This window comes from Melanotaenia boesemani, chromosome 22, assembly GCF_017639745.1.
Source record: "Melanotaenia boesemani isolate fMelBoe1 chromosome 22, fMelBoe1.pri, whole genome shotgun sequence".
In the NCBI taxonomy this organism is placed as follows: Eukaryota; Metazoa; Chordata; class Actinopteri; order Atheriniformes; family Melanotaeniidae; genus Melanotaenia; species Melanotaenia boesemani.
Genome location: NC_055703.1, coordinates 9398664 through 9414145, shown reverse-complemented (window position 1 = coordinate 9414145; position 15482 = coordinate 9398664). Strand labels below are relative to the sequence as shown.

Sequence of the window (15482 nt, the reverse complement as noted above, 5' to 3'; positions counted from 1 at the left end):
CAGGATTGGGTCTCTGCTCTTTGCAGATGATGTGGTTCTGTTGGCTTCATCGGGCCGTGATCTTCAGCTCTCACTGGAGCGATTCGCAGTCAAGTGTGAAGCGGTTGGGATGAGAATCAGCGCCTCCAAATCCGAGACCATGGTCCTCAGAGTAGAGCTTCTGCTCCTCCACATCGAGAAGAGCCAGATGAGGTGGCTCGGGCATCTGGTTAGAATGCCTCCTGGACGCCTCCCTGGTGAGGTGTTCTGGGCACGTCCCACCGGTAAGAAGCCCCGGGGAAGATCCAGGATACGCTGGACGGACTACATCTCTCGGCTGGCCTGGGAATGCCTCGGGATCCCCCCCGGATGAGCTGGTGTATGTGGCCAGGGAGAGGGAAGTCTGGGTTTCCCTGCTTAGGCAGCTGCCCCCGCGACCCGACTCCAGATAAATGGTAGACAATGGATGGATGAATGGATGGATGGATGGATGGATGGATGGATGGATGGATGGATGGATGGATGGATGGACCTTTTTAAATCTTATTGTTAAGGTTCTTGTTTCCTCAAGTATTTCACAACCAGCAACCAATGACATCATGGTAGAGCAGGCTGACCTGCTGCTGCCACACAAAGAACAACAAACTGGCAGGGCTCTGCATGTTGGACCATGACCCAGAGCTCCAGAGTCAGCATATGTGTACGCAACAAGCAGCTGAGAAACACGAGAGAGTGTGTAGGCAAACTGCACACATCTGCCTCTGGTTAGCAGGAAAACAATGGGGATGGGACTGGGTAACACATTGTGGGGATGCTGGTTGGAGACATGGAAGGGCATGGAAGAGACAGCACTGCATAACCAGTTCCTGGGCAATTTTGTAATTGATTTCAGTCCCTTCTGCAGACTGATCCCCATCTTTCAAATGCTGCAGTTCATCGGTGCACATGTTTCTTTATAGTTTCTGCCACAGGTGACAGAGAGAGTTGCTTGGCTGCATTACAATGACTTTTCCTTATGAACTGCTGGAGTGTCCTCCAACTAAAACAGTCACATCTGCCAATTATCCATACCCTTAACTGGACTGGCCTCATCCCGTCCTTTTATTTTCATGAGATACTTTAATCCCCGTTTGTGTCTTCCGAGTATTAGTGAAAGTTCTCCCATTGCTATCAACAAAGCTAACACTGGAGTAGTAATAAAAGCTCTGCTGCAGACTCTTAAAGCCTTTGCCTGAATTACATCCAGCTTCTTTATCACTCACAAGGCAGCTGATCCTTACGCTACGCAGCCATAATTTAAGACGGACATTACACTGGCTCTGTATATCATTAACAGTAACTCCTTACTAGCACCCCACTCAGATCCTGCTAAAACATCAAAGGACATTAATAAGTCTTTCACATTTCACACAAAGTTTCTCAATATTAGTTTTTCAGGTCAGCCACTCATCAGGCCACATTCCTAAAATTATATGCTGCTTAACTCTCTCTCTCTCTTATCTAGTACTCTCTTTTAGGCACAAAAAACATTAATTTTTGCTTTGTCCATAGAGATTTTGAAACACCAGTCATTTGCCCATGCAATTATTTCCTCCAAAGCTTTTTGGATTGGATTGAAAATGTATGTCAGGTTCCTTCCTCTTATCCAGATGGCTCCATCATCTGCAAATAAGAATGTGAGGGACCAAGCTGGTGAAGGACAAGAACACAGGTGGTTTCAAAAAGAATGGGTTTTATTTACCCAAACAAAATACTCACAAAACATTTCAGGGCCCTTAAAAGAGGTCAAATGAACAAAACTAAACAAAAGGTATAACAATAACTCAGAAAAACTTTAAACCAATCGTTTAACATGCAACTCACAGAAACCAAATTAACACAAGAACCAAACTGACCTAACAGACATGAAACAAAGGGGAACTTAAATACTGGTTACACCACTCACTCTTAGAAAATTGGATGATTCCCAGAGACAACGTAAGATCCACTTCCTTCTTCAGCACCCCCAGGAAGTGCTCCAGTATACTGTAACTCATATGTTTCACTGGTGCCTCTGCCTTTAACACAATATCATGTTCAACCAGATTTGTGCGGCCAGGTTATTCTTGAAATATGTCTGAATTAATCAAAGATTTTACCTCAGACTGTTGTTCTTTGGTGAGATGGTTCAAATCCAGGTCAGCAGCAGACAGCGATGGTAGATATGGATCCACCTTTTCTTCCTCCCCCACACCACTTTCTCAGTGCATGGGACCCACTTCTAAAGTAGACTGACATGGAGCACTCTACTGGATCGCTGAAGCCCTGGAGTGGCAACTTGGTAAGTAGTGGGGCCTAACTTCCTTTGTACTTCAAAGGGACCCTGCCATTTTGCCAGCAGCTTACTATCTGCTGCCGGTAGCATCACCAGCACCTTTTTGCCTGGCTCAAAGATTCTCTCTCTGGCTGTACAATCATATCATTCTTTTTGTGACTGCTGTGCCTCTGCCATGCATTTCTGGGCTAACTTACTCATCATTTGCGGTTTCTCTCTCATTTGGATAACATGGGATAGAACATTAACAAGTTTATCCTATCCTTGGTCTCCTTCCCATGTTTCCTTTAATAAAGTCAGAGGGATATGTGATAGGGGGCCTGTGCCCCAGTAGAGCTTTATGCCTAGCAACGCCCCTGTTCTTAAGGAAAGAAAACAGGGAGAAAAGGCTGAGGTATGTCAAATGACAGTGCGGGATCATCTTGGCTGAGGAAAAAAAAAAAAAAAAAAAAAAAGCAGTGGGGTGGTGGTGAGGGGGGAGGTCAATACTTTTACACATTTACATGAACATGTATATGTACATCCATGTGTTTGCAAATGTATTTTAAGGAGTTCAGCAGGGACAGGTAAAGAAATACAAAGGACTGAACCATTTTGCATTGTATCAGCGGTTTCAATAAGATCAAGATATGCTGAGTTTTGCAGTGTGGTACTATCACGACAATATGAGCTGACTTACGGCACTGTTACGTCACACCTCTTGCTCAGCAGAAGAGCCGCTGCCCGAAAACTTATGACTGCAGATGTGCAGCCCAGGATTAACCGACAAAACGCGGACTGGTAAATCAGCATTTGACCTTACCCTTAATACGCGCATGTATATAAACATCTGCTGTGTCTGTAGGCCATAAAAAGCCACGTTTTTTATGTCTGGCTCCTGTGTCGTGAGTGCAAGGCTTCTCCTGTGACGCCCACCTTCACAAATAACGATAACGCCACGGGCTGCTTGGGTATCTGGTTATTTATCGACCAGCTTTATTAAAACGTCAGTTTCCCCCCGAAATTCCACTACGTTTTGTATTTTAACACTGTTATGCTGCACTGTAATATTGTGATTAAATTTACCTAGTAAACCTGTGAAAAAAATAAAGGTTAACCCATAGCAAATATCAAGTAGACTCATTTGAAAGCCGTGCCAGGCCCTGGTGCCTTTGCGTTAGCATGTTGTTGTTGTTTTTTTTTTAGATGGATCATACAGAGCGTCATGAAAGAGTTTGACGCTGTGGGGGGTGAGAAAGATGAACAGTGGTAAGTCATAGAAATCCTTTACAATGAGAAATTTGTTTAGCTACACAGTTATGTGTCAAAAAAACAATTTTCTTATGTTGACTATAAGGATTTAAACATGCTTTAGGGGGGGTGTTTGAACTCATTATGACATGTTTGTATAGGTCAAACCCTTTGAACGCCTTCAGGTTATATATACCAGTGGTTTTCAAACTTGGGGGTCAACAGATAAATGTAAAACGAATAATGCCTACATTTATAAGATAAATTTGGCTTTTTTTTTTTTTTTTTTTTTTTTTTTAAACCAGGGCTGTTAAAAATAAACCATTAACAAAGACATAAATCTTTGAAATTAGCACATTAATTTTTAAACACAATAACAAACAACAAAGTTAGTAATCATGCCATATTAAAAATCTAAATTTGAATTTATCATTGCAAAAGAAGCTGCTTTTGGGCATGTAGGTGCCTTGTCACGGCGGCGAACCACCTAAAAGCCACTTTATGCCCCTTATTATATAGATTTGGACAGCTTTCCAGCCTTACATTTAAAGGATGCTGCAGGATGACTCATCCGATACATCACACCATTTATTACTAAGTTGTCGCATGGGGTTTCCGAACACCAACCTATGCTATCTTAAGGGTGGTGGCTCAAAAAGTTTGAAAAAGCACTGATATATATCAGTGTATTGAGCAACATTTGATCGTTTGCAGGGCTGTGAGTGAGGACAATGAAGAGGAGGCTCCAATGAGTCGCAGTTTTTCGGTTGAAGACCTCCTTGATGAGGTGGAGAAGATCTGTTATGATGCTTCAGGCACGTCAAAGGTCAAAGATAAATTCACTCAAGCCATCTTATCTCTGCACTACACAGTGACACAATGGATTCACATCATACTTTGGTGTCCAAAAAGTTTTTGTGTGTGTGTGTAATTAACATGGGAAAAATACAATTATGAACACATAGGCTCTGAATTAAATGAATATGGATGCAATAATCATTTATACTCTACTGAATTTATATTTGCATACATTAGATATTTGCTTAAATAGAAGCAGCTTGCTTATACTTTGATTAGGTAGAATAATGTGCACCATACTTCTAAACTGTCATAGATATTTTTTATCCTTATTTAACATAATTTGTTAAATGTATTTAATATGTGTGTAGTTTATTTATGCCATATAGTAACTAAACTCTTTTAATAACTGAAGATTATCTTTTAATGATGCATGGGTACAGTGAAATAGTAAATAACACATAAATACTGGAGCTAAGCATTGTCATCTTGAAGGACAGGAGTTCAGTCCCAGAATGTGGAGATGCCACTGGTTGCAGAATCTCATCTCCATATCACTCTGCAACCAGCCAGGATAGTATTCTCTGCATCCTTTGACCCTGTTGTCCCAACTGGCTGCTGTTACAGGGTCCATGCTATTTGGCATCAGGAGAGAAGATTTGGCTCATTTTTCTTTGGCACAACCCACATATTTGACTTTAAAGCTCAACCCACAAATGCATTTTCCTTTTAAATGTGGCTCCATTTAAAATGGAAATAGTTCAGCTTTCCAACAAGGTTTGATTTATTGCCAAGAAGCATTGATCATCAAGGAATTGATGAACCAGATACAAATTTTCTTACTTTTTAGGTTAAGTTTATATCATAATCCTGTTGTAAGACATAAAATGTTCAGTCATTATCAAGAATGGTAAAACCATGGAAGAAAAATATGACTGTGTTTCACTTTCTTGACTGTAACAGCTGTACGGATTTGTAGGAAGGAAATATGTGCTTTATTTTCATAAAGTAAGGTCCAATTTTTCCTTTGTAGAGGAAGACTCTACAAAGTCCTTTCCTTGACGTTTAGAGAATCCCACCAGCTCTTATCATGTCTGTTATGTTGATAACCCCAGCCTATTTAATTCATATAGGCAACTTTCTAAGTAATACAAAAGATGGTTTACATAAAAAGTAAAGCATGAATAGTTGTGCATATTTATAGAGGCTTAGTGGTATTTTCCTCCTTGTTTGCCGTTGTGTATTTCAGCAGTTGGATGGTGGATTTAGCTGTTAGTGAAGTTATGTTTACAAATCCAATAGTAAACCAAGAACTGGGGTTTAAGCTGTATCCTGGAGGAAATGACGGGTTGTGTGTGTTCTTATCTAACAATGTTACCAGCCGTGTGTCCAATGTAAACATGTACACTGATTTTGTTAACTATCTTCATTCCAGGTGGAGATGGTGGTGAGGCTGTGGAAGGATGGCTTCACTGTAAATGATGGGGAGTTTCGCAGCTACTCTGTACCAGCAAATCAAGATTTCCTGGAGGCCATAAAGAGAGGGTAAGTTTAATTAGCACATCTGAGATCCAAATCAAGTAGAGGCAAACATTTTGAAATCAGTAATAAAAAAGGAAATCTGTCACGTTCTTACTTATTTGTTTTGCTTTTTATTTCTGTGATGAGTTTGGTTCCCCTCTATCCTTCTTTTCAACAAATGTTGGACATTTTTTAACCTAATTAGAGTTTTTTCAAGACCTTCTTTGATGTTTACTTTGTTTGATGCATGCCTGTAATTTGGCAGATGAACATATTTTCTATGACCACTGGATGGGTTTTCTGACATGGTTGTTTAAGAAATGAGAAGCTACTTGCTACATCGGTTAGGGTTAAAACATAATCCTCCTTGCAGTAATCATCCAATGGGAGGCTGTTATCTGTTTTCTTAGTTAAATCCAGGTGGTGACGGTGTTTTTTCTTTTGGATGGGCAGTGTATATTTTTAGTATCTGATAGATTGTCTACCCATGTTTTGTTGCTGATATGAATGTTTTTGATGTATACTTTGCTTCCATGGTGCTTACCTCCTGCATAGAAAATAGAAGCCATATTGAAACCGTAGGTAGAACCTGGCTGCAGAGTGGTTAGATGTGCAGCAGAAACGCACGTCATGCATCCATTGTTGATGCTTTTATGTGTTATCATTGCAGCCAAACTGCAAATCACAATGTTCCAAATCAGCACCATAAACAGCGTTTTTGTGCTTTTGTCCATTGTTCTCTGGTTTTCAGTGTTTCCTACAGTTTTTTTTTCTTTTTTTTAGTTTGTTTTTTATTTTTATTCTTTACTCTTCATATTTAGAAACCGCACCAAATTCATTTTTATATGACCCATCTGGGCAACTAATATCAAAACAATCCACAGCTAGCCAAAAAAATTGTTGTGGTCGAGTGTTTTTCTGCTCTTTCAAAATTCATACAATGCTACTCAAATTATAAAAGAAGCAAAAAACTTAAAGACATCTGGACTTCATTGACAGGGAGAGCCTAATCCTTCATGTAAGTCACACCTAAGGGGATGTTTGCTTTTGTATGATTCATTGGGTTGTTCCTACAGTCAAGCAGCATCAATCTACCGAACAGGGAATTTGCAGCAAATACATCCTGGCTACAAACCACAACCAGGCGACTTCAAATAGATAAAGCATTATTCCCATTTGTGTGGCCCGTTTGTCATATTGATTGATCTGACAAGTCTCCCAAACTGATTTATAACATGTTCCAGGGAGCTTCCAGCAGAGTGGGAGAGCAGAGCAGAAGAGGAGGAGCTGGAGATCAGTGTGGAGGATCTTAAGGAGGAAAATTACGTTCCCAAAAAGAAGACTTTTCATCCTTTCAGTGGTCGAGGATACCGACTTGGCAGGTGGGAGCTTGTTGCTGGGAGAACTAAATTTTAAAATGGCACAAAGAGTTATTTTGCTTAGCAACAAATAGTGATTGTTAAAATAAGATTCCTAAATTTAGTCTAAACTTACTGCCATATTACTTTTTACCACTAGATGTCCCTGTAAGTCCACTAAACAACGCACCTAAAAGTAAATCTGACTATTTAAACTGTCGGCTTAACACCACGAGAATCTCAGCTATTTTACATGAATACCAGCTCATCTAGAAACTAATAAATAAATAAGACTGGTTATAATTTTAGAACCCCTTGCAACTTTAGAAAGAGGGAAAAATCCACCTCTCACACTCTAAACTGATGGTTAATCTGCCATTTATTTGCTGTCTTTTCCCAGTGTTGCTCCCAGAGTTGTGGCCAGGTCACCATCTGTGCACGAGGATGGAGAATCTCCTCCTATTCCCATGGTAACACTAGACCACGCCCTTCCTGTTACCTCCCTGCAGATCTGGTTGGCTGATGGCAGGAGACTGGTGCAGAGGTTTAACCTATCACATCGGTGTGTATCACATCATCAAGGCTAAAACACACCACTTCAGATATAGAGAAAGTATTCTACATGGGGAATGTGTTGACGCTCTGTGGTCCCTCTGGGCTGTCTGCAAATCCCATAATCTCGAGCATCGCTGCAAAATAAGTAGTTCAGGGGGATGACTAAAGATTTTTGCTTGTTGTAGCTGGAGAGGTGGTGAGGGGAGGGTTTGTTTTTAGGATTACGTAATGCTTTGTTCTTGTCTGCTGGAGTTTGAAGGCATGGTGCATGAGGCTGCAGAAAACATAATCTGAGATGTAGCAACAGCATGGATCTATAAAATCCCCAGTGAGGGGATTGTGTAACTCTCTTGCAGCCTTATATAACAGGCTAAAGGATAGAGAGGCATCAACCCCTCCAACCTTAAGCTAGCCTATGTGAAAGGGGAAGGGCTGCCATAGGATTGCATGTATATGCCGGGTGGGCATTAATAATAGATGATGTTCTAGTATACTGCCTCAGAGAGAAATCACGTGTCACAATAGGGAGTAAAGTATTTGGCTAAGAATGCTGTGCTGCTAAAGATGTGTAGCACGGAATTTTATAATCCTTGTCATGTTAGTCTTTTTATTGGTATTCCTCTGTCCTGATCTGTTTGTTGTATTTCTCCTTTAGTATCACTGATGTTCAAGATTTTGTGGCACGCTGCCAGAGGAGCTGCCCACCTTTCACCCTGACGACTTCACTCCCTTTCCGAGAGCTTAACGACAAAGAATTGAGTTTAGAAGAGGCAGATTTGGCCAATGCTGTCATTATCCAGAGACCCCTGAACACACAGGCTCCTTTTGGACACTCCTGACCAACAGGGCCCCATAATCCAACCTAGCATGTGACTCCCTCACCCACCCCTCTTCCTTCCACTGACACATCGCTATCCTCCTAATAGCAACCTCAGAATATTTATTTCTCTACCCTCCAGTTGGTACTGCATTTGATGATTCTTATTCCCCTCTGTGGTGTCTTTGTGGGGGTAGCTCGCCAGATTATTCACAAAGGTGCAGCTGAGGAGGCGTTGACAGTGATTGCTTGGTGTTCTCACTCTGGAGGAGTCACCTGCCAACAGGTCTGCCTTTAACCCGCAAACTGCAAAAAATAAATAAATAAATAAATAAAAATGACATCATCCAACAGATGATCAACTCTGTGTGCTCATTTGTTTTAATCTGCAACATCTAAGCTCCTCCTCCGCTTCACCTCACAGCCACAGTCCCACATCCATCCACAACAAAGTCTCTGAAGTCTTCCCAAAGTGCAATCACTACTTTCTGTTATATGCACTTCTATACAGGACTGATGGGTTAAGTTTACAGTTGTACACTAATGATTATATTATGTTTTGTTTGCATATTATCTCCATAAAGAAGTTATTTATCTTGGTTTGTTTTTTTTTTCTTTCTTTTGGGATCCGTTGGGTTTTTATTTGATGTGTTTCCTGTTAATATTTCCCTTTGTTTTATGTATGAGTAGGAAAACATATCACAAATCAAAACTATGATAATAAAAATTCTCCTCAAGGTTGACTGGGTATTTTGTTTGTTTTTGTACTACAAATACCATATTTTGAGGTACACCTGTTCAGTTGCTTATTAGCGCAAATAACTAATCAGCCAATCACATGGCAGCAATTCAGTACATTTAGTCATGTAGACGTCATGATGATGAAGTTGAAACAGAATCAGAATAAGGAAGAAAGGGTATTTAAATGAAATTTTATTTATACTTTTCATGAATAAAGCAGCACACATTTATGCATATAAAAATCCAAGTATATAACATAATTTAAAGATGCATACATGCTTCTACTCTCACACACAAAGTACATGTACAACCTGACACTAGTTTCTGTCTCTTAACTGACTATAAAAATAAAAATAAAAATTTGGCTCGATGCTGCTGTTAGGAAACGCTGTCAGTCCTTGAATCTGACATGGTTGTTGGTCTGAGTATGTTAGAAGCTGCAGATCTACTGGGATTCTCACAAAACCATCTAGTATTTACAGAGAATGGTCTGAAAAAGACAAAATATCCAGTGAGTGACAGTTGTCTGGACAAAAATGTGTTGTTTTTTTTTCTTTTGTTTGTTTTTTTGTTTTTTTTATGTCAGAGATCAGGAGAGGAGAATGGGTTGGAGACGATAGAAAGGCAACAGTAACCCAAAGAGCCACTCGTTACAGCCAAGGAATGCAGAATAACATCTCTGAACGCACAACCGTTCAAACCTTGAAGCAGAAGACAGCAGCAGAAGACCACACCAGGTGCAACTCCTGTCAGTTAAGAACAGGAAGCTGAGGCTACAATTCACACAGACTCATTAAAATTGGACAACAGAAGACTGGAAAATGTTACCTGGTCTGATGAGTTTTACTTCAGCTGCAACATTCAGATGTAGGATCAGAATCTTAATGGAGCTCTTAAGTAATTTGATATAGTGGCCCAACTGCCAATGCAACACTGGAGCATCCCTTCATTTGCATTATTTTTTGTTTCCATACATCATACTAGTATGATTTTCAAATTCAGAAAAATGGTCTGATATTAGTTTATACCAGGGGTAGCCAACGTCGGTCCTCGAGGGCACCAATCCGGCAGGTTTTCCAGATTTCTGTGCTCCAACACACCTGACTTAAACTAACGAGTCATTGTGGAGATCCTTATAGGCTTTTGGCTCCATTTAATTTGAGTCAGGTGTGCTGGAGCAGGGAAATCTGGAAAACCTGCCGGATTGGTGCCCTCGAGGACCAACGTTGGCTACCCCTGGTTTATACCTTTTAATTCATTTAGAGTGATATCCTTGACTTCTTACATTAGTAAACCTCAGAGACTGTGGAACCCTCCACGGTGCAAAAAACTATACACATGCACCATACACCATTGAGGGAGCAGCCCTCAAGAGGAATTGATTAACCAGTATTATAGTCGGAATACAGCCATGATTAAAATAGTATAATAGTATAGTATAGTGTTTGCATTACCATTTTTATTTAAATAGTCCAATAATAAATTAGCATTAAATGAAAAAAAAAAAAAAAGAAATCGAGATATATTGACATTTTAAGTGCACTCAACTGCCACTTGGTGGCATGGGGGCCATAAGCAGCCATTTAGTGTGTATATGCCTTGCCCCAGTTCTGCTTATGACCACAATGTACCCATCTACTGAAGGCAACTTCTAGCAAGATAATGCACCATGTCACAAAGCTCAAATCATTTCAAATAGGTTTCTTCAACATGACAATGAATTCACTGTACTCCAATGGCCTCCACAATCAATCCAATGGTCTCAATCCAATAGAGCACCTTTGGGATGTAGTAAAACGGGAGATTCTCATCACGAATGGGCAGCCAACAAATTTGCAGCAACTGTGTGATGCTATCATATGGAGCAAAATCCCTGAGGAATGGTAAGTGGACTTCTACTTATATAGTGCTTTTCCAGTCAGTTTGACCACTCAAAGTGCTTTACATTACCTGTCACATTCACTCATACACTCAAACCAGTCATATCCCAGGAGGCAACGTGGGGTTAAGTATCTTGCCCAAGGACACTTCAACACATAGTCAGTGGAAGCCTGGAATCAAACCACCTACCTTCCGGTTTAAAGATGACTGTTCTTCCTCCTAAGCTACAGCGACCGAAGGAATGTTGTTGAAAAAATTAAAACAGTTCCGGAAGGAAAACGGAGTCCAACCTGGCACTAGCAAGATATCCTGAATAAAGTGGCTGGCGAGTGTGTAAAAAGATACACTTTCCTTTTCTGATACTGTTTCGTGCTGCGGCACCTTTTGTCACCTTCTACATCCCATCTTCCTAAAAAGACCAGTCTGCTCTGATTGGTTAGCTGATCATTATAAAACCACAAAGAGCATGGTAGCTGGTCATTTATATGTTTTAGACATTTTAACTGGCTCTTTTTCTTAGGGCTTTGCAAATTAATTTCTACATGTCATACCATTTTACTGTCACTTGGGGACCGCCCTAGAAATAAATGAATGCACTGTGGGCAGTTGTTTGTTGGGCTGGTGCTACAGAAAAGACAAAAGTCAAAGTAAACAAAGATTTGCTTTGTGGTGAAATTAAGTGTGAAGTAGTAAAGATTATCAAGTGCAGACATTTTTTCTAAGTGTTTCTTTGCTGTTGTATCTTTTTTTTTTTTTTTTTTTTCACTTCATCCTCTTTGTTTTTAACCCATAAGAGCCAGATGTGACATATTTGTTACATACAGTTTCTAAGATATTTTGCTTCAATTCATGGTATAAACTTTGCTCAAAATCCTGTTGAACACAATCTGATACTTGTCTTCTGTTCTCTAATAGATACCCAGAAGCAGAAAACCACATTATAATATTTTTAAAATATCACATTGTAATAAATGGTAGATATCTCCCCCCAAAAAATTTAATTGTTTTTTTGTTACATTTTGTTAAAGGGCCAAATAAAGACCTCATATTAAAAAAATTGGACTTTTCTTACCATTTTTTCATGGGTAGGGCCTTTGTTAAATTAAGGTTAAATTAGTTGTTATTGGCCCTTCCTTGCTTGAGCTAACTTTTAGCAAATCCGTGTTTAACCACCATGTAGCATCATATTCACAGCATATTTTTTGCTAGACACGGGGATACTCCATAAAAGTATTTTATAACCCTTAGTTTAAGCGCTTCATTGTAATAATTAAGTTCAGGAAGAGAAGATGGGAACAAATGACATATTTCAGGCCATTCAGTGTCTTCCATGGCAGACAATAATTGCACACTGCGGCTAACAACACATAAATAAACCTTGCTCCATCTCTTCAAGGATGGGAGAGTTTATCCATGAGGCATGATGACATCAAAATGGCTTTTATGATAACAATATTAAAAGCATGTATTAGCATAAAATGTAATCAGTGATTTGTTGTAAAAAAAATTGCCTATTTTCTAAAAAGGTTAAAAGGAAAAAACAAAATCCAATCCTATAAGTATATTGGTTATTTATAAAAAATGTGTGAAAAAAGTATATCCAGATCACAACACATTTAAGTCTAAAAAACATTTTCAAATAAAGTATTTAATAGTGTATATAAAAGATTCAGTTAATGTAACTCAATCTGGGCATTTTTATTCAAGATTAATGAAACCTTTTCGAAAAACATCTGTTTAACATCAATAATTATTTTTTTCTGGGCTTAAATGCAGTCATGATAACTAAACCTATATTTTAAAAAAACGATATGTAGTATCTTTTGTTACAAGCGTTCACAATGGACAATACTACACACCCAGTGTCTTCAGTCAGAGGTTTCTTCAGCTTTGCTGCAATAAGGACCAGTACAGGACCAGCGGAGGCCACTGCAGTAGTCTTACATAATATTCAGTTTGTTCTCATTTTGGGTTTATTTGTCTATTTGTTTGTTTATTTACTTATTTAGTTCCTTCTGGCGAATAATATATACAACTACAATCTGATTTCTCTTTGGGATTAATAGTTTCATTCAGTTCAAATAATTTTACTTTTGAAATCCCACCCAGGTTGCTCTCATAGTACGCTTTGGGTTGTCCATCTGTGCTAAGGAGGCTCATCCAATCAACTCTACTGAATACAAACACACTAAATCCCGATACACTCCAGAATTCAGCTGCTGCTTCTGGCCTCGTCACATTGTAAACACAACCTTGAAAGATATGCACGCTCATTCCTTCACACTGCCGCCACATGTTTTACAGATGATGCCATATTCTCATCATAAGCTCTTCCACGCATCCCTCTGTATACTTTTCTTCACATCATTCCAGTAAGTTTCATATAACTAATGAAAGTTTCTCTAAAACTACTCTGGCTTTATACAATGTTATTTTAATCAAGTCTAATCGGGATTTTCGATATGTGAGGTTTCTGAATGGCTTGCACCTTGTGGTGAAAAATCTGTATTTTCTTTTATGAAGCCTTTAGTTTATGCAAACCTTCCACTCACAAAGTTTTCACTGGGTTATGTTTCCTTCACATAGAAAAGATCCTGCAATAAGCCACTGTTGTTTACCACATCAGAAACAGAAAAACACAACAGCAACAACAACAACAAAACAGCATCATTTAAATGAATAAAATAAAGATACATCTTAAATCAGTCTAATATATAAAAGTTCTATTTTTTTATTCCTATAAAGCCAGCCCACCCTCTATGACGAGGAGGGAATTTAAAAATAAAATCCTGCCTGGTCTTATTTGACTGAAGCTTTCTATATTTTTTGTAGACATATATGTGTGTGCTTTTACACAAGTACGGATTTGCTTCAGTCTCTCCAGGCTTTCTTCCTGGTCTCTGAAGGAAGGCGAACACCATTATCTATCTTCAATATTTAAAGCACTCATGGCTGAGGAAGATGAGCTGACATCCTCAGGATAGTGAAGGTCAAAGGAAGAAACTCAGTAGTAGAAATGTCATGTCCTGTCTTAAAAATCCCTCTGTGAGGCTTTACTGCAAAAGCAGGGTGAACGTGCAGGTTTTGTGGATTTTAGTTTTCAGTCAGAGGGATGAGATGGAGGGTGGGTAGGTCTGGCTAAAGAGTTAAAGGGAGCACATTTCCTTTGTATTACATATTTAATAAGCCTAAGCATGCAGAGAATAACTTTCTTTTAACTCCCACATTTCCTTTCAGAATGACCCTTTTGGTTGTGCAGCAGCCAACCTTTCATTTTGCACATTCCTCTTCACGCATTATCAGAAACATACCCGCTCTAATGCTGGTCATATGTCTGACCTTTTCTGCGGTTGTGCCTTTGTCGCTGTCAGTAATGTGGTTTTCGGTTGAGGGGTTTGCATATTTGGAATTTATAGAGAGGTCTGGGCTCAGCAGCCAAGTCCTTCTTGACATGTTTGCTGTCATGCTCTGAGGAGAGACTTACCATGGAGTGTAAACATCTTCCACTGAAAGATCTGCCTAGAAAAGTACTTTGCCGGAGAATCAAAAGCTTAATATCTCATAAATCTCATGGAACAAGGCCTTAAAAAACTATCATTGTAGGAAGGGCTATATTCCATTCTCCAAGCAGACAAAAGGCTGTGTTTTTGGGTTCAAGCTAAATCATTTCTCATAAAAAGAAAAAACATTAGACAATACTTTCCTGATCCCCTGTGAGAACTGAGAGGATAACATATAAACCTACAATAAAGGAAAACACCACCAATTGTACACTTAAAATTTGGCCCCACTGTCGTGCAGCAAAATACTCAACCACTGGGTTGAGATATATAAAACCTTGTGAAATAGGTTTGATATAACTCAGATCAGATACACATTAGAGAAGTTAAAGTCAAGTTACACTACAGCTGAAACTAAATGGGACAAACTTATGCAATCTGGTTTGATTCCACTGAGCTTTAAAATTCTGCATCCGTGACCACTATCTGTTGTTTGATTTAAGTTAATCAATAACAATGCAGCCTCACACCTCAATGAGTAATAGCTATGTGGATCTGCAGCACAACATATAGCAGTTTTTGGGGGAAAATTGGAATTGGAAATGATCAATTTACCACATTTTGAGAGCTGTGAAATATTTGAATAATATGCAATGTTTTGAGTTATATTAAAGCCTCACACAAATGATAAAAAACAACCATAAAATGTAATATATATATATATATATATATATATATATATATATATATATATATATATATATATATATATATATATATATATATAT

The 15482-nt window shown here is 39.0% G+C and overlaps 1 protein-coding gene across 2 annotated transcripts; it reads left to right on the top strand.

Annotated features, from left to right (window-relative positions):
• Nucleotides 1-2967: 2967 nt before the first annotated feature.
• On the top strand, nt 2968-9315 carry ubxn2a (UBX domain protein 2A). Of its 2 annotated transcripts, XM_041976396.1 has the most exons (7): nt 2968-3073; nt 3479-3541; nt 4238-4349; nt 5757-5866; nt 7087-7224; nt 7601-7762; nt 8411-9315. In XM_041976396.1, the coding sequence occupies exons 2-7, from the start codon at nt 3498-3500 to the stop codon at nt 8592-8594; spliced, it is 750 nt and encodes a 249-aa protein (XP_041832330.1). In that variant the 5' UTR covers nt 2968-3073; nt 3479-3497; the 3' UTR covers nt 8595-9315. The 2 variants fall into 2 exon arrangements, with proteins under 2 accessions (XP_041832330.1, XP_041832331.1); XM_041976397.1 differs by lacking the exons at nt 2968-3073; nt 3479-3541 and having other exon boundaries at nt 4238-4338.
• The last annotated feature ends 6167 nt before the right edge of the window (nt 9316-15482 follow it).

What these genes read in the sequence shown, in the direction of transcription:
- ubxn2a (XM_041976396.1), top strand. Translation starts at nt 3,498, where the DNA reads ATGAAAGAGTTTGACGCTGTGGGGGGTGAGAAAGATGAACAGTG. An exon ending in CTGGAGGCCATAAAGAGAGG is followed by an intron (nt 5,867 to 7,086) that starts GTAAGTTTAATT and finishes AACATGTTCCAG; the next exon opens with GGAGCTTCCAGCAGAGTGGG. An exon ending in CGAGGATACCGACTTGGCAG is followed by an intron (nt 7,225 to 7,600) that starts GTGGGAGCTTGT and finishes GTCTTTTCCCAG; the next exon opens with TGTTGCTCCCAGAGTTGTGG.